The 20,134-nt window shown below is 35.0% G+C and overlaps 1 protein-coding gene across 2 annotated transcripts in view; it reads left to right on the top strand.

Moving 5' to 3' along the window:
• Nucleotides 1–20,134, top strand: part of UPF2 (UPF2 regulator of nonsense mediated mRNA decay) — a 138,648-nt gene that overhangs the window by 79,918 nt on the left and 38,596 nt on the right. For both annotated transcript variants that reach the window (XM_049885059.1, XM_049885061.1), the window contains exons 12-17: nt 1,058–1,243; nt 4,275–4,478; nt 4,984–5,259; nt 8,167–8,350; nt 15,729–15,868; nt 20,005–20,109. In XM_049885059.1, coding sequence (XP_049741016.1) covers nt 1,058–1,243; nt 4,275–4,478; nt 4,984–5,259; nt 8,167–8,350; nt 15,729–15,868; nt 20,005–20,109 — 1,095 coding nt within the window. The remainder of the gene's footprint in view (nt 1–1,057; nt 1,244–4,274; nt 4,479–4,983; nt 5,260–8,166; nt 8,351–15,728; nt 15,869–20,004; nt 20,110–20,134) is intronic.

Here is a 20,134-nt window from a genome sequence, read left to right on the forward strand (position 1 = left end):
AAGTGATTAGTATGATGCTGTTTTAAGAACTAGGAGTGCCATTTGAATATCCTCAACTAATCAGTGATTCTCAACTGGGGGCTCCTGGCATCTAGTGAGTAGAGGCTTGGGTTTCTGTGAAACATCCTACAACGTGCAGAACAGCCTCTGCAACGAAGAATTATCCAGTCCAAAATGTCAGTAGTACCAGAGTTGAGAAACCAAAAACTAGATGATCATTTTGTTTTTTAGTCACCTCTCCTGAGTTGGAGCTGAATATCCCTGGGCAAGTTTTAAGATAATAGAGGCTTTTAGTTTTCTTATCTATAGAGATAAACCAGTTGCTGTCCATTAGAATCCAACTGCTGGTGACCCCATGTGAACAAATTTATTCTCAGTGGTGGTACATGGAACTAGATCCAGGGACACTTTTTACCTTCTTTTTTAAAAATACAGGATTTTGTTTTGTCATTGTTAAGAACATACACAGCAAAAATACACCAATTGAAGTTTGTATACATACCCTTTAGTGACATTGATCACACTCTTTGAGCTGTGTAACCATTCTCTCTCTCCTTTTCTGAATTGTTCCTCCCCCATTAACATTAATTTATTGCCCCCTAAGGTTCCTGTCTAATCTTTTGAGTTGTTGTCGATTTGATCCCGTATAGATAGTTCTTTAAAGAGCAAAATGCTCAGTTATCTCAAGGCAGTAGTTTTAGGGCCCTTTACATTCTCAATCCTTTATTTCAGTCACTGAAATATGTGAGTCCTGTTTTGCTTAGGGTTCAGTTTGGCAGAGCTATAAGGAAAGTTACATTTGTAGCAAAGTTCTCTGAGTGTTTTACTGGATGAGGACTTAAAGCCAAATAGTCATAGACTAATTTGTTCTAAAATAAGATTACTGGTAGAACACAATTAGTGTGTTTTTACACACTCTTAGAAATGCATAGTGATTTTTTCTTTTCCTTTTCTAGACCTTTATCCTAAAACCATTTATCACTGAGAATAGAAGTTTGTTAGGAATACAGAAATGTAGAATGAAGTGTTTTTGATTAATTTGGACTTTTTGTTTTAGGAACAAATGATGAGAAAGAAACAAGCCATGCATCTTGATGCGAGGTATGTCACGATGGTGGAGAATGCGTATTACTACTGCAACCCACCTTTGGCTGAGAAAACAGTGAAAAAGAAACGTCCTCCTCTCCAGGAATATGTTCGGAAACTTTTGTACAAGGATCTCTCTAAGGTTACCACTGAGAAGGTAAATCTTCATGAAATCATGTAATGATGGTCTCCTTGAGATTCATGGTAGTGTAAAACTTATATAATCAAATTAATTCATTCTCATCTTGATAGTGTTAAGAGTGACAGTGTACTTTCCTTCTAGCCAATGCATTCAAGTTGTTTTAGATCAGAGACATATATTTTAGTTTTCCCAAATCTGTTTTGTATAAATTGCTTTTAGTGACCCACAAAGTATAGATAAGAAAGTAACTAGCTTGCACTAGTCACATTTTGTAAATGGAGAAACTGAAGTAGGGCTATTAAAGTCCAACAGTGAATTTTAGGAGAGGTAGGATTAGAGCCCAAGTTCCATTATGATTGATTCTACACAAAGTACTCTAAGAAAGAATTCGTATGATGATACGTAACATTTGGGACATACATTTTGTTTTCCTTTTGTGATAATAGCTTCTTACTCTAATTAAAATGTTAACTCTTCCAAATAAAATTTTGATGCTATATATATTTATGTCCTATTTTTGTATTGCTTTATTTTTGGTACTCTATAATGAATTTTCTGTTAAATATCTTGCCTCAGTATAGAAGATGTTAACCTTGAATGGATGTGAGGAGATCTGTGATCTCTCTGAAATTTCATAATTTTAATCTCTGTGGCTATTTGGTTTATTTTTCTTTTTGGAACTTTCATTAGATTCTCAACAGGGACAAATTTCCAGAAAAGGTTAAAGACTGCTGTCCTGTTACCTGAAATTATTGTAGTTACTTTATTAGAAAGTTTACATTTAAGTAAAATGCCTTGAGCAAAACAACATTTCTTGGTTAACTGTACAAAGTAAAACAATGCAATGTATGACAACTTTCAGGAATTTTTCTGGGGGAAAAAAAGGGCAGATTAACTCTGGATAAAGGAGACCTATGGATAAATGGCATGAAATAATGCATGTCCTGTCCATGGGCGGGGAATAGAGTGATAAGGGGTGATAGTGCAGCTTTGAAAATGGAAACCAACTTTCCACAAGTCAGAGATAGTAGTTGTTTAAAACAGTAAGGAATTTGAGAGCTGTTTTAGAATTGGCTAAATGTTTGAAGAATATATGATGCTTATGCAGTTGAGGAGACATTGCCATTTCCAATGAAGCTAGAATGATAATATGTATCAGTGTTAAAAAAGATGGATTGTGGATATAGAGAGTAGAGATTAAAGGAATACTTTACAATCTGCCACTAGTATCCACTTTCTTCCAGAATAAAAATGGAAAGAATTTGATTATTTCTGTGATTATCTCATCATCAGTAGTTTTTGAAATAGCAGTGGTTACCTTTTATGAGGCACTTATAATGTACCAGTCATTTTCTGCACACTTCATGTGTTTTAACTTATCTAATCCTCGCAGTGGAAACCCTGGTGGCATAGTGGTTAAGAGCTGTAGATGCTAACCAAAAGTTCAGCAGTTCAAATCCCCCAGGTGCTCCTCAGAAACTCTGGGGCAGTTCTGCTCTGTTCTGTAGGGTTGCTGTAGAGTCGGAATCAACTCAGTGGCAACAGGTTTTGGTTTTTAATCCTTACAGCAAATTATAAAGTAAGTGCTTTTATTATTTTCTATTTTACAAGTGAGGAAACTGAGGATGCTGTGCAACATCAGTCCTGATTAGTGTCCTCAATTTTCAGTGATCTTTTAACCAGCTGCCCTTGGTTTTATTAATTTGTTGGAAATGTGTTGGTTTAAGGAGAAAAAAAAAAGTGAGATTATTTACAATAAATGATGCATCAAAGAGGGCATTATTTTTTGTAAACCTTGGGCTTTTTTTTTTTAGTGACCTGAGTGTGTAAGTGTATAGGTGGTCCCCAACTTACGATGCTGTTCCATTCTAATAACTCTGTTGTAGGTTGGTTCTGACATAAGTCAAATACCTCATTTTTTTTTTTTTTTTCATTTTTATTGCCATCTGTTATCAGTATCTTTATAAATCTGATCTTTATCTTTGGGGGTTGAAAATATTAAATATGAACTTACAAATATGTTTTAATGCATGTATACATACAATACATAAAAAAAAAATACAGATCACAAAAACTTACTCCAGTGATGAAGAAGAGTTGTACAACGTTGGTGTTCTGTCAGTCGTGGCAATAACTCCCCTTGTGGAAGGTTCTGGATCATCTGGATTATTCCTGGGAATGGAGATGGCGTTTCTAATCAGAAAAGTAGTGAGAGTTGTCAGTATGGTACTTTTATTTTTTTCTTCATATATTTCATGGTAACATCTGACAGCTTCCCAGATCTACCTGTCAACTTTAGCAAAGCAGTCAACATTTAGGTTCATGTTTTTAAGCAGTTGAAGTTCCTGATTTAGTTTAGAAAAACTCCAGCTAATACTTTCACTGTAAAAGTTTTTCACAACTTCTCTCCATCGTTTTCCTCATTATTTCTTCCTTCTTCAGCATTTCTTTCGTTTTCAAAATCCATTAAGTCCTAATCTGTCAGTTCCCTTTCTTAGTGATCTATAGGCTGTTCCCCGTTGGCAATATCAAGTTGTAAATTCAGCTTTCTTGCCATATGGATGATTTTTCCACCAGTCTCTTCTATCATGCTGTCCTGATCAGGTGCTTGGAGCGTGCGCACATAATTCAGCAGTGTATCCCCCACAGGAATTTTCCTGTAACGTCCTCCCAAGAGACATACTAACAGTAAGATGTCCCCTCCCCGCCACCCCTCAAAAAAAGGGCAGCTGTAAGTGAGGTTTGTCATGACTAGAATGCATCGACAGTTGGGTGCTACCTGTATACTGTTAGCTTGATTGAAGACCTGGAAATTCAAGAAAATTTGGCGATGTTATGAAAGCTTTAGGGAAAATGTAGATAAATTTTGTCACTGATTACTGAATGAATCTCTTTTTTCCTGTTTGTAAAGTGAAGTCTCCAAAGTCTTTTCCAGTTCTAAAGTTCTATGACTCTGCACAACCATAATAAATATCTGTATTATTTGGCCTATTAACCTACTATGTGTTTATTTTAATAATTAAGAAAAAATTTTCTCTTCCTTTAGGTTTTGAGACAGATGCGCAAGCTGCCCTGGCAGGACCAAGAAGTGAAGGACTATGTTATTTGTTGTATGATAAATGTCTGGAATGTGAAATATAACAGTATTCATTGTGTAGCCAACCTGTTAGCAGGACTAGTGCTCTACCAAGAGGATGTTGGAATTCATGTTGTAGATGGAGTTTTAGAAGATATTCGATTAGGCATGGAGGTAAAAAAAAAACTTTATTTAAAGTCATCAAATAGAAGTGTTTGGAGAATTTAAACAATCTTTAAATAATTTTATTGAAAAATAAGTGTACTTTTCTCCTGTGGTGCTATCAGGGTTTTCTGTAAGCAGTTCCCTCTTACTGTAAAACCCAGGCATGTTTTCTCCTTAATTAACGGATTGCAGAGAAAATGGGTTAGAGGAAGCTGATGGGGGAATTACATTTTAAGTGTTTTAGGAAGTATCAGTTCATTTGATGATAGCCTTTTTTACTTAGTGTGTTCTTTTTTAAAAAAAAACATTTTAAAGTAGCCATTTCCTAGACAGAGAAAAGGGACATTCAGAAGTGATCACCTTCTTAGAAGGAAAGAAACTGTCTATTTTTTTCCCTTATTCATTGTTTTTTCGGTAATTGATATTGTGAAATTATACACGGGAATTTTACCTGTTTTTAAATACATTATTTGAAATCTTTAATGGAAATCTGATCTTTGTTTTTTTTTTTTAGGTTAATCAACCTAAATTTAATCAGAGACGGATCAGCAGTGCCAAGTTCTTAGGGGAACTTTATAATTATCGAATGGTGGAATCAGCTGTTATTTTTAGAACTCTTTATTCTTTTACCTCATTTGGTGTTAACTCTGATGGTTCTCCAAGTTCACTGGACCCTCCTGAACATCTCTTCAGAATTAGACTAGTATGTACTATTTTGGATACCTGTGGCCAGTACTTTGATAGAGGTTCCAGTAAACGAAAACTTGATTGCTTCCTTGTATATTTTCAGGTATGTATAAGTCAAAATATGCAGTTCGAGATCATTTAATGCATTATCTGTGTTATAAAAATGTTAGAGAGGAAGTGTAGTATTTATAAGATACGTTCATAATTAGATTATACTTATTTTCCACGCATGGTGCTTTCACAAATTTAAAAATACATGATGGATTCTAAAAAATTATATAAACATTCTAATTGCATTGTAACTTAGTATCTCTAATGATCATTCATTTTAGAAATTATTTTGGTACAGCTTATGAATTTGGTACAGTAATTTATGGATTATATTTAGTATAGTAATTTATGCATTAAATTACTTGTGTTTTATACAGTTGATACCATTTCTTCTCACTCGCCTATGATCTGGTTTTACATCCAAAATTCTTGTTTCTAAAAGATTAAAAAAAAATTTTTTTCAGGAAAAAAAGCTCATTTTGGGGAAAATATGTTCTTATAATACAGAAAGAAAGATTTATGTATTTATTGGTAAGCTCTTGGTTGTGCTTTCCATATCTTAGTTAATTATGTAAGCTTATGAATTAGAACAAACACAGTATAGATTAAACTCAGATACAAAGATAATCTTACAGCTTCCATAGTTTGTGTTCCAAAAGTTAACTTGTAGGTTGGTTATTTGGACCCCAACTACTATGTCTTAAAATATATGATGTTATAAATGGTGATTAGAATAAGCAGCTTATAGTCCAACTCTCCAGATATGTTACTGAAGTACCAGTAAAAAAAAAAAAACCAAACCCGTTGCCGTCGAGTCGATTCCGACTCATAGCGACCCTATAGGACAGAGTAGAACTGCCTCATAGGGTTTCTAAGAAGTGCCTGGTGGATTCTAACTGCCGACCCTTTGGTTAGCAGCCATAGCTCTTAACTACTATGCTGCCAGGGTTTCCAAAGTACCAGTAAAAACCCCCAGTGCCGTAGAGTTGATTCGGACTCATAGTGACCCCATAGGACAGAGTAGAACTGCCCCATAGAGTTTCCAGGGAACACCTGGTGGATTCGAACTGCCGACCCTTTGGTTAGCAGTTGTAGCACTTAACCACTATGCCACCAGGGTTTCCAAAGTATCGGTAGTACCATTTAATTCCATAGGATCAGTATTGTTAGTATTGTTTTCGTCCATCCACTGATAAAATAAATTTAAAGTTAGAACTTGAGGTATCAAAAAATACAGCCACATAGTGGCTGATGCTAAGAGGGGGTAAATACTCATCAGAAAGAGCAGTTTGTTAACGTTCTCCTACCACTACACCTTGGCAAGAAGTTACTCTCATATTTTATGAATTGATGAGGAAAAAATGGGGAGGAGGGGTTGGAGATTTGTTAACAAGATTCCTTGTTAACCAAAACCAAACCCACAATTGTGGAATTGATTCTGACTTACAGCGACCTTGTAGGACAGAGTAGAACTGCCCTATAGGGTTTCCAAGGCTGTAATTACCTTTACAGAAGCAGACTGCCACACCTTTCTTCCGTGGAGCAGTTGGTGGGTTCAAACTGCTGACTTTTTGGTTAGCAGCTGAGCACTTAAAATCCAAAAAACCAAACCCATTGCTGTTGAGTAGATTCCGACACACAGCGACCCTATAGGACAGAGTGGAACTGCCCCATAAGGTTTCCGAGGACTGGCTGATGGATTCAAACTGCTGTCCTTTTGGTTAGCAGCCAAACACTTGGAGACTGCCCGTATTGAAAGCTAGAGTTTTGCTACAAAATGGCAGCTATAACTGTCAGCTTCCAAAGTAGAATCCCTTTCAGAAGAGAATCCTTATTTGGATTCACTCTGACATCTGAGGCTGAGAGATAAGAGCCACTCAGAAATATCCAGGAGCAAAAAGACAGACATTTTCCAGCTTGACTGAAAGAAATGTAGCAGTAGGGAATAGCAGTAAGAAGTGAGTGAGGCCTGGAAATAAGGTCAGTGTGTTCTGGCTAGACCATAGAAAGTAGCACTAAGTGTTGGAAGGTAAGGTAGAAAGGATCGCTGAGAACTAGTGCCTCCAAACTTTAATGTGCGTACACATCGCCTGGGGATGTTGTTAAGATGCTGACTATGATTTAGTTGGTTAATGATGGGGCCTAAGATTCTGCATTTCTAATAAGCTCTGGCCTCAGAACACACTTTGAGTAGCAAGGTCTGAGAGCAAACTGAAGAGGAATAAAACACCCTGAGAAATACCTGTTTATATACTAGTGAATTCTTGCGTTGTGGTTCTAATTACTGTAAACTTATGAATTAGAGCAAATACAAAATAGAATGAGGGAAGCGGGCTAGGAGAGGGAAACACCTACACAGTAACATATAAAACCCAACACCAAACATATACACAGTAGATATTTAATAAATGCTTTTCGATCAATGATTTTTATATATTTTAAAAGAAAGTCTTCAGATACCTTAGTTGACCTTTTGAAAAATCAAAGGAGGTAGTGTAGAGAAAATAATGATATTTTATCAGAATTACGGCTTTGAATCCAGTTGTTTTTGTAAAATTTAATATTTAAACCCTGATTGAGGGTAGAGGAAGGACTCAACGGCAACAGCTTGGGAGTAGAAAGGGTTTCTGCTTTATTTCAGAGTACCTGAAAGTTTAGTATTTTATTTATAATTTTTCTTTGCCCCCCCTTTTTTTTTCAAGGAATCTATGATAATTTGTAATTTAAAAAATACTTAAAAGAAGTCACCAAGTGGATCTGAAACTTTATAGATGGAAGAAAATAATTGGAATAGGGAGCAGGAATAATAGGATCGTTGTTGACCATTAATAAAAATGATAGATGTCTTGTACAACTTTTTAGCTTAGTTATTTTAACTAGGTAACATCACAGTACAATTATTTAAAAAAATTTTTTTATTAATTTCTTATAGCTAAATTTATTTTTCATTTGTTATCAGCGTTATGTTTGGTGGAAGAAAAGTTTGGAGGTTTGGACAAAAGAGCATCCATTTCCTATTGACATAGATTACATGATCAGTGATACACTAGAACTGCTAAGACCAAAGATCAAACTCTGTAATTCTCTGGAAGAATCCATCAGGCAGGTACACGACTTGGAACGGGAATTCTTAATAAAACTAGGTAAGCAATAATACAAGGAGAAAATGAAGGTGGTACTTGGGAGATTGCTTCTAGAATTTGCTCTGTGATGTTATCAGTTTGAGCTTACATTCGTATGCTTTCTCTTTCTATCTTTGATGTTGAGTGTTACATAACAGTACTAGGTAAAATCTGTGGCTATTTATTAATTTTATTAAATAATCCCAAGTTGGAGGAAAACAGTCATGTAGGACTTAAAGCAAGTGATAGGAATAGAAAAACACAATCCTGCTAGCTTCTCTTTAAATTTTTTGAATTTTGGGTTACTGTTGTAAAATCTGAAGGTCTCTGGGTAGCACAAATGGTGCTGGACTACTAAACTAAAGGTCAGCAGTTTGAATCCACCCAGTGGCACCCTGGAAGAAGACCTGGTGATCTACTTCTGTAAGGATTAAACTCGTTGCTGTCAAGCAAATTCTGACTCATAGCAACCCCTGTGACAGAGTAGAACTGCCCCCGTAGGGTATCCAAGGCTATTACCTTTTTTATTATTATTATTTTTAATTGTGCTTTAGGCGAAAGTGTATGGAGCAGATTAGTTTCCCGTTTGCTAGTTTGTTTATAAAGTGTTCCGTGACATTGGTTGTGTCAGCATTATCTTCATTTCTACCCTGGGTTCCCTATTAACTTTCATCTGGATTTTCTATCCCTTCCTGTCTTCTCATCTTTGCTTTTGGGCAAATGCTGCTCTTTTGATTTTGTTTAATTGATTGTTCTAAGGAGCATGTCCCTCTCAGGTGTTATTGTTTATAATATGAGCCTATCGTTTGGCTGAAAGGTAGCTTCCGGGAATAGCTTCAGTTCCAGGTCAGAAGGGTGTCTTAAGGCCATATCCTTAGGAGCTCCTTCGGTCTTTGTCAGGCCAATAAGTCTGGTCTTTTTTGTGAATTTGATTTTTTTCTTCTGCATTTTTCTTCTGCTCTGTCTGTGACCCTCTGTTGTGATCCCAGTCATAACGGTTGGTAATGGTCGCTAGGCACCATCTAGTTCTTCTGATCTCAGGAACATGTAGGCTGTGGATCGTGCAAGGCTGTAATTTTTATGGAAGCAGACTGCCACGTCTTTCTCCTGTAGAGTGGCAGGTGGGTTCAAACCACTGACCTTTTGGTTAGCAGCCAAGTGCTTCACCACTGCACCAAGATTAGAGCCAGAAAAACCCTATGGAACAGTTCTACTCAGCAACACATGGGGTCACCATGAGTCAGAATTGACTCAATGGTAGTAGGGTTTTTTTGTTGTTGTTTTGTTTTTTATATATAAGATCTCCTTTCAGTTAAGCATATCTTTGTTATATTTGTACATTGTGTATTTCAACAGATATTACTTCTTAAGAAAGTACAGGTTAGAATTTACGAAAGGAGTACTTGTTAGAAATTTGGAACTGCCGTGCAGAATTTCAGATCTCCTCACAGTTACCTCTGTTTCTAAGATCTAGAGAAAATGTGCGACGAGAGGATTATCTGTTTACTTTGTCAGTATCCTTCTGTTACTGTTCTGGGAGAAGAGTCATCAACAGCTCCCACGAGGGACTGTAGGAGACGACAAGTATTGTCAGTAGAAATAGTTAGAACACGACATAGCCATACTAGTCTGGTTTGGTTGCTGATAGCTCCTAGCAGGTTTTATTGTAGTCATTTCAAAGTAACATTATTTTCAGGCTATTATCCTTCATTAAGGGAGCCTTACTGTCGGTGGGTTTTACTGTCACCAAGTTATACTAATTATATAAGTTTATAACATTGCATATCTAAAGAACTCTCTTCATAGTGAAGGCATTTGTGATTTTTTTTCCTCCTAAAACTTTATTTTTTCATATTATTATATCCAGCATATTAATAGAAATTGCTTTCTCCAAAGGTAACTCCTCTTTTGGAGAATATAATTGTTACTGTCTATTTATTTGAGCCTTACCTTTAAAGCTGCTATCGGTTGTGCTAAAATCCTGGTGGTGTAGTGGTTAAGCTCCATGGCTGGTAACCAAAAGTTTAGCGGTTCGAATCCACCAGGCACTGCTTAGAAACTCTGGGACAGTTCTGCTCTGTCCTATAAGGTCACTGTGAGTCAGAGTTGACTCAACGGCAATGGTTTTGGTTTGTTTTTTTGGTATTGGTTATGCAAGCTTTAAATTGTTCTGCTACTCAACTCATAAAAGCATATTGATTCTAGCCTTGTTTCTCAAAAATCTTTAAGATTGTTACTTTCTGTATAGTGGGCATGAGTAAATATTACTTTTTTTTTATTGTGCTTTTAAGTGAAAGCTTACAAATCAAGTCAGCCTCTAATATAAAAACTTACACACGCCTTGTGATGTACTCCTAGCCGTTCTCCCTCTTAAATATTACTTTGACAGCCAGTTTGGTAGCAATAAAGAGACTACTTGTGCTTTGTCATTTATAGATCAGAGGGTTAAATTAAAGGACTTCAGGCTTCCTATGAGGAGTCTGTCCTTGTTTGGAATGTGAGGGGGAAAAATAGATCACCATTTGCAAATGAAACTCAAAGATGGTAGCAACTAGAATCATTATGCTCCCAAATCTTCTCCATTTTCCTCCTGGTTTAGAGTCTAAATATCAGGAAGAAGGTGTACATGAATGATACTAAATCTGTTTCCTGTTGAAAACCATAAGATAACATAGTATCTTGCCTTTGGTAGTTTTTTTTCAAGCACCTGAACATTCATTATCTTATTTTAACTTTATAACAACCAGTGCTAACATAGTAGGTAATAGGGAAACACTAAAAACATTCCTTTATATTTTTAAACATAATATTTATTATCATTAGAAGTAATAAATGTTCATCGCAGAAATTTTGAAAAACAACAGGAAAATAAAAACCACCCATAATTCCATACCCAGAGATAATCATCTGTTAACATTTTCATATATATTTATCTGTTCTTTATGACTATATCATAATTTATTAGTTCTTGTAGGACACTTAGATTGTTCCCAGTTTTGTACCACTATAACATTCTCGTATTATTTTTGGGTACACCTCTCATTTTTTCAGCATAGATAGAATTACTGACTGAGACGTATCTTTAAATTTAAGAATGAAACCAAAATGGTAGTAGGCAATACTAATTTAATTCTGGTTTGGAAGTTCTAGATAGCATTAAGTAGAAAATGAAAGGAATAAAAGTTTAAAAAGCCATACAGCTACATTACAAAGCAAAAGAGTGTGCCTCATAAATTAGAAATGAAATCAGTGGAAAAAAATAAAAAGTACAGAAATAGTCCTGATTAAATATAAAACAGTTTCATGTTGGACAAGCGAGAATCCTTTTTTAAAAACAGGATGAGAGCGACAGGTAAGCATTTGGGGAAAAATTGAAATGGAGCCATATTTTATATCATGTGACAAACTCCAGAGGAATTAAAGAGTTAAATATTTACCTTTTAAAAGTTAAAAATATATGTGATTGTTAACCAGATATTTGGAGAGGTGTTAATGTTCCCAATTTTAAAATGATAAAAGTAGGCACACAAAAGTAGGCAGATTCAGATGTTTTAAGACTTTTATGTAGTGAAAAATAACTAAAATTAAAGGAGTAATAATTGCATTCCACACCAGGTTATTGTCACTTGTTTAAAGAGTACAGGCAAATTGATAATAAAATTGAATACCCCCATAGATAAATGGACATGACAATTAAATAAGAGAGGGCAGGACAAGTTGGTGTGTTTACTGAATACTACCTGTTTGCCAGAATGATAGAGGTAGTGTTATTCATATTTGACAAATTAATTAAGCAAAGCCCAAATTAAAACCCTAGGTAACTGGTCAAACCAGAATTCAAAGACCGTGCTTTCTGATGTATTCAATATGTAGGGAAAATATTTAACATCTCTAGTAGCAGAGAAATATAAATTAAATCTGAAAGGGGGTGTTGCAGGATAACTGGAGCACTGAGCAGCTCAAATTCAAGAGAACAATATTTGATTTTAGCCCCCAAACACAATTCTGACTCACATATTTTTAGTATTTTACTGCTTGGAATTTGCATTTTGTTTTCTCTATGTCCTTTACATATTAGTTTTTGTCTGCATTGTTAATTTTAGATGGACAATTTCCTAGGGTTCAACAAGTGGATAATTACACAGTTTAATAAATGCAAAATATAATACTTAAAGTGTTTTTAAAACTAATTTGCAACATAAATGAGCGTGTGTTAAAAACAGTATGTATTTTGCCTTACAAAATAGAGGTATAACTATCAAAACAAAGCTACTTATACATTAGTTTTCCACATGATGTGTATTTTATATGGCTATAACAAAGGTGTAAAGTATGTCTCATGCCATGTGAATTTATCACCACTAGGGTGTTTTTTTTTTTTTTTTTTTAGGGTGTTATTCCTGTGAGAATGGTTAAATTTATACAGTTAGATTTGACTTTAAATTTTCTGCCTTGTGTAATTCAGATAATAGTCCAATATTTTGCTTCTTAAAGTCTGAATAAGCAAATAAGCTTATTTATAAAAACTAGTAAATAAGCAGGTAGAAAATATTTAAGTTAATGGAATCTCAGTCTGAAAACACCAACTTTTTTCTTCCGTGTTACTTTCCATTTAATCCTTTCAAGACCTAATTATTTTCTCCTTTAAATTTTTCTGTTGACACTATATGTTTTCACTAATAGAAGGAGTGCTGATTAAAGGACCAATTCAGAATTTTTGCTGAGTTACGGATTTTGATACAAGTTACCTGGGATCACATGTGTCCCGGTGGACACTGGGCGTAGTAAATCCTGCCAATATAAGCCAGTGATAAAATCTGGGTTTTTAAAAATCTTTTAAAATTTTATTTCTTGAAAATTGGTAAAATATGAAGGCACCTGGCAATGGCTGTCTCCTTCTTCTTAGCCTTTTTATTATTTTTCATGAAACTTTTCAAAACATTGTACAATGCATTCTTCCTTGCTGCGGAAGCAGTACTTACAGCCAGAATAAATAAAGCCAAGGGATTTTTTATCTCAGGACAATTACCGCTACAATGCGTTCTTCATTATTGCAGAAGCAGTACTTACAGGCCAAATACATAAAACCAAAGGCATTTGAATCTCAGGAAAATTACCACTAGTGTGTATTCTTCATTATAACAAAAGCAGTACCAATAGTTAAGAAGCAGAAACAGCTGCCCTGGAATATTGTAGACCTGCTTACAGCAGTGTGTGCCACCTGCTACACGTAGAAACAGTGATTAGACTCTAAGATTGAATGTGGCGTGATAAGAATAACTTCTAGGAGTTCTAAAAAGTACCACTGCAATTCCTTATTGGAAAGGCATTATTTACTATTCAGAAGCTAGAAAAGCACGGAGCCAGTAACATCTGGCAACAGTGAATGGCCTGAAGGAGAAAATGGCCACTATGACTGACTGAAGACCAAGAATCGCTTATTCTTGTGATAAGCACATTCTCAGAAAAACATAGTAACTGAGAAACAGTGAGGAGACATCTCACAGAAAAAAAGGCAAAACTGTTAAAAGTTTAGAAAATTCACACACCCGGGAGGCATCACCCAAGAGAGTGCTTAGCCTACACAAAAATGAGGCTCCAACTCAAGAGTTCTTGAGTAACATGCATTTCAAAAGGCTCCCACCTTGAGATTAAATTGGGTTACCTCCTTCCCAAAGAACTCTAGAGGCATAAAGCGTGGATGGGATACTGTATATCTGACAGGCCCAGAAAGGGTTCTGCACTTTATCCATCTTCTCTCTTAATTTTTTATTTCCAAACTTGAATGTACTTTCATTAGTCCTTCTGTACTTCCGTATTTCCATGAGTTCTTAATCAGTGGCTTAGACTTGAGACACTGGAGTAATTTGCTTTTATTTTTATTGGTTGGGCTGGTTCTTGAAATTCTGTGGACATTCATCATAAAAGGAGAGGGCTAAATCACATCGTCACTGAAGTTTCCTCCTGCTCTAATAGTCTAAGATTCTGTGGATAAACAGGTGTTTACTAGGTGACTACTGTGTGTTTATCAATGTGTAGCCTCTGTTAAGTTTTAAGTATATAAAACAAGTTCTTTGTCCTCAAGGGTCTTTTAATTTGATGTGACATTTATGAAATCATGAGAGAAAAATATAACATGGTATATCATTAAATATAAAGTGCTGTGATAAATTCTCCAAGTGTTTTAGGAGCTAGTAGGGGGAAAAGTTATAGATTAAAATACTCAGTGATAGTTTATGCAGGAAGTAAAACTTAAACTAAACTGGAAGAACAGATAGAATTTGAATGTGTATATCGAGGAGGATCCCTAGTAATGCAGTGGTTAAGAGCTTGGCTGCTGACCAAAAAGTAGGCAATTCACATCCACCAGCTGCGCCTTGAAAACCCTGTGGCCAGTTCTGCTCTGTCCTTCAGTGTCTCTATGAGTCAGGGTAGACTCGACTACAGTGGGTATCATAGTAGCTGCAACAGTGGGCTCAGACACAGCAATGATTGTGAAGCCTCAGACATAGCAGGACCAGGCAGTGTTTCATTCTGTTGTACTTAAGGTCACTATGACTCGGAACTGATCCGATGGCACCTAACAACAACGTTCAGTGAGCAATGTCCCAAGATAGTACTCCTAGGACTCCTGGGACAGGAGTCTAACCCAACTGTAGGAGAAGGCTTAGGGAGCATAGTGGGAAATAATTGACTCACATGAGGCCATATTATGTGCAGCTTGAAAGTAGAGATGCGTTCAGAATTCAAATGTTAATAAGGAAGACTTGATTAGGCAGTGAAATGTGAGAGGAGCATGGGGAGGTAGGACAGATTCAAGCCAGGGAGTTTCTGCATGCTGTTAATGCAAGAAGGGGAAAAAAAAAAAAAAGCTATACTGTGACAAAGGTGCTGGATCTTTTTGCGTTCTTCCCCTAGTCTTAATTTTCAGACATTCAAATTGACAGCCAAATGCTGTTTCTGCATTAAAGCAACACGATTTTCTATGAGTTTTTAGAGATTTTTGAAGCTTCGTTTGATGAAGTGAACTCCTGTGTGTCTGAGGCTATACCTTATGTGCTCCTACTTTGTGCCTTTGTTTATATGAGATTGAGGTAAATGGGACACTCTGAGCATTTGGAGCACTTGAAAAAAGGGGAAAAAAATTATATATGTAGATACATGTATTTTTTTGCTAGTGGGTAAGAAATGAATCAGTGTTCCTTTGTTGAAATGAAGATCTGTACATTTAGTGTTTAAAATGTCTCTCAAAATAGTTTTAAATTCCATTCTTACTTTCTGTTGTCCTAGAAAAATGGCTATTGAATTGTCTTTCTTAATACATGCTTTTAACTGAAGTAATGTTGAAAACTAGTCTTTAGAAGCTTTTTAAATTGTTTTTCTAATTTCTCATTTTAAGGGCTAGTAAATGACAAAGATTCAAAAGATTCTATGGCAGAAGGAGAAAACCTTGAAGAGGATGAAGAAGAAGAAGAAGGGGGAGCTGAAACAGAAGAACAATCTGGAAATGAAAGTGAAGTAAATGAACCAGAAGAAGAGGTGATGACTTTTATTTATAGCAAATAGGTACATTTGTATAAGAGTATTTTGATTATATGAGCCAAGATTTTTTAACATGTAAAAATGAAAGATACCCATCTTAGTGTTATTATAGTAAATGTAAGTAATAGAATATTTGTGTTATAAAACCCCTTGATTGAGTTTTTTTTTTTAAGTTAAAAAATAATGACATAGAATTTTTACTTAATAAGCAATTTTGAAGAAAACAAAATTCTTTGATCTCCTTCATATCTTAATTTCATCTTTGAATATGGACTTTTTAATCTGTGGGTTTTATAGTCCAAAAAGCAAAATTACTGGCTAAATGTTGAGGAGCTTTGCTTTGTGTTTCCCAGATATAATAGCATATGAAATACGAAATTTATCATGTGCCATAATAATTTCGTTTTGTGACTCTGTTAGGTGAAACCGTAGGAAAATGATGGCAGTTCTGCCATTTTTCATCTACCAAAATGTCATTTTCATATTCATCCTAATAGTTTTAATTATTTCTTTTTTTCTTTGAAACCTGTTTAAAAGTTTCATCTAAAATAATATAATGCCTGGGATTTGCTTCATAAAATAGAGGTAGATTGGTCAGTGAGTTAGCTGTATAGAAGAAAACAAAACTGACTATGAGCTAGTAATTGCTCAACTGTGTGATAGGTACACAGGAGTTCATTATACTTTTGTCTATATTTACATTAGTTTGAAATAAAAAATTTTTAAATGGTAGGGTAAATAAGGATAACAATGGGACACTGATGAAAATAAAATTGAAACCATGGAATTGGCATTTTTCACTGATTTTAGTATAAGTTTATAATCATTATGATTTGGTGTGTAGGATTTTTCTACTCCTTAGGTGCATAAAGCACTTAGGAGAATGTGATAATTTAAAAGTGCGACATTAATTAAATGTTGAAAAAAGTTTAAATTTGTAATCAGTATTTAAATGTTTGGGGGAAATTCTGTTTGTTAAATTCTTAGGTTTTGATTTATTTGAGTAAATAGAATATAAATATTTAGAGGAGGGAGTTTAATATTTAAAGGAATGTTGGTTGTTTAAAACATTTGGAAGAAAGATTCGTAAACGGGATATTTAAAAAAGATTCATTTAGAATTAAAGAAAGAAAAAGGACCCAGTACTTTAGTGATTTAAAATTTTCTACTGTTAGAGATAAAATTACCTAAGACTGTGTTGGAAACCCTGGTGGCGTAGTGGTTAAGAGGTCAGCAGTTTGAATCCACCAGGCGCTCCTTGGAAACTCTACGGGGCAGTTCTACTCTGTCCTGTAGGGTCGCTATGAGTCAGAATTGACTCGACAGCAACAGGTTTTTTTGGGGGAAGACCGTGTTTACTTTAACCCCCAGGGTCTATAGCCATTGCTGAATTAATTATTTAATGACTACATGATAAATAGCTTTGCTGTTAATTAAAAATGAATGATCGTATAAAAGGCAATATTGGCAATAATGTATGGTTTTTATAATTTGGCTAGTATTTACAGCAGTGGAAGTATACTTCTAAGTATTTATGTTATTGCACTTTAAGTATTTATGGGTAATAACACTTTCTCTTTTAACCATTGAACTCTCTTATAGTAAATATAAAAAAATTAAAAAATAAGAACTGAAATGTTTTTATAATTTGGTTTCAGTATGAGATGGACATTATATTGCTTTGTTTTCAAAATGAAGTTGCCATAGAAACATTCAGTAATACAATTTAAATTAGCTTATTAAGTATTTTATAACAACAAAGGGAAATGAGAGTGTTTCCATTTCATGTTTGCAGACTAATGTTATGGTTGTCTTTGGATTTTGCTCACTGCAGGAATTAGGTAAACAGGCTGTAATAAATCCAACATCGTCAAGTAAATGTGATGTTAAAAAGTGACTCATTTTCTTAGATAAGTTTCTCATTTGTATTGTGTATTTCTTATAAATTCTCATTTGTAGTGTATTTTTCCCTCTAAATGCATTTTCTCCTTTTCAAACGTGAACTTTTAAGTTTTGAAGGTTGTGTCATTTTAAGCTATTGCTTACTTTTCCAATTGCAAAGTGAATATCGTGCAAGATGTATGTGTGTTTGCTAGGAGAAATACAGTGCTCAGTTGGAGGATTCATATGGCTATGTCTGGGAGGAGAAATGAAAGGTGTGGTTTACTTTAGGAGAAATAAGGTTGAAATAGTTTACTTCTCCACCTCCTGACCACCCTTTCCCATGACTACCCTTAAAACATAGGGAGGAAAAAATTTTTGAAAGAGAAACAGATGCATTAATTCTGAAGTCATAAAAGTAACAGAGGATATTCAACAACAGTTAGCTTCAGCTGAGAAAGAAAAGAGCTAAAAATTCAACTCTTTGGAAAAACAGTGTTGTTTTGGTCTTAGTCTCCAACTTTTTCAAAACCAGAATATTTTCTCTTAAATACCAGCTATGTAAATTAAGTATAACTTTTTAAATATTAAGTAAATGTTCTGCTGAAACTCTAACTTGATGTAGGTAACATTTTTTTATTAACAGCAGCACAAGATTTATTATTACACTACCAATACCAAAAAAAAAACCCATTGCTCTCAAGTTGATTCCGACTCATAGCGACCCTATAGTACAGAGTAGAACTGCCCATAGAGTTTCTAAGGAGCAGCTGGTGGATTCAAACTGCTGACCTTTTGGTTAGCAGCCGGACAGTTAACCACTGTACCACCAGGGTTCCTCAATAGCAATAATTGTTATTTATTGAGCACTTATTATTCACAGTTATAAGCACTGAATTTGTATTACTATCTCTTATACCACCCTGTGAGAAAATAAGGCACAAATGGGCTCAATAATTTGCCCAGGATTTCACAGTAACAAGTGACAGAGCCAGTATTTGAACTTCAGGCAGTTTGACTTATGCTGTGCTGCCCTCCTGCACCCCTTGGCCAGTTTAGATTGTGTGGTCGTTGATTACTTCCTGATTCCACAGATTATTATACCAATCAAAATATACAGTGGGATTAGGACCAGTGAAATTCTCGTTCAGTGTTTCAGTTTCAAAAATTAACGCATTTTATGTTGCCTGAGTAATATAAAAAATAAAGGGTAAGGAAAAAACGTTAATGTATTTTAATTTAGTTTTTTGAACAGAAAGTATCTTAAGTGTTAAGAAATGATTAAAATTTTCAAGGGCAGATTTACAAGCATCTCTTACAAATTTAATTTGGAATTACAGAATTATGTAAAAATAAAGTCAATACATTTGTGTACTTTCTTGAAATGTTTGCATTTTAGAAACTAAAATTCTTCAAAATGTATACCTGGTTGTACATAAGAAGTAATAAATGTATTAGGTCTTTGAAATTAATTTGTACCATACATTAAAATAGAAACCCTGGTGGCATAGTGGTTAAGGGTTCGGCTGCTAACCAAAAGGTAAGCAGTTTGAATCCACCAGACACTCCTTGGAAACCCTATGGGGCAATTCTACTCTGCCCTATGGTTGGAATCAACTTGTCAAATTTGAAGCCATTTGTTTTCTCTTAGAAATTATTAGTCATCGTGGCACAGTGGGAGGCATCTTTGCTTAGTGTAGTGTTTTTTCAACTTTATGGAACTATGCAGGGGTTAATTGGGTTTTGGGGGGGGTGAAAGAATGAACAAATGGAGTTTCACTGTGTGTTTCGTACCCCTTCAAAAATCCATCGGGGTCTGCTCAATCTTCTGTTTAAAAAGGAATTTCAGCTGATAGAAAGAAGGTACAGTGGTATTGACTGGGCAAGATAAAGAGAAGTAGTGCTTGAAAGCCATGCATTAGTGGAAACAGAACTCTGCTTAATAGCTGTGTGTCCTTGGGCAAGTCACCAACTTTTCTGAGCCTCAGTTTCAAGGTTCAGGAACTGGTTCTTTGTGGAAATCAAGGAAGAGTTTCTACAACGGATCTTTGAATTATTAGATCACTGAAAGATAGTGAAATGGGTTTTTCAGCTACTGCTATTTAGTAAATGTTGCTAGATGACTGTGCCTTACCATTGTAAGCAGACTACATGAAACTTGAAAATAATAAACAATTATACAGAAGTTTTAAAATCTTTTTAAGACATGCAAAATGTAGTAACCCTTTTCCACTAATGTTAAACAATTTCAGGAAGGTTCTGATAATGATGATGATGAGGGAGAAGAAGAAGAGGAAGAGAATACAGATTATCTTACTGATTCCAATAAGGAGAATGAAACTGATGAAGAGAATACTGTACGTATGGCTGAAAGTTTTGCTT

The sequence above is a fragment of the Elephas maximus genome, chromosome 4, assembly GCF_024166365.1.
Source record: "Elephas maximus indicus isolate mEleMax1 chromosome 4, mEleMax1 primary haplotype, whole genome shotgun sequence".
Taxonomy (NCBI): Eukaryota; Metazoa; Chordata; class Mammalia; order Proboscidea; family Elephantidae; genus Elephas; species Elephas maximus.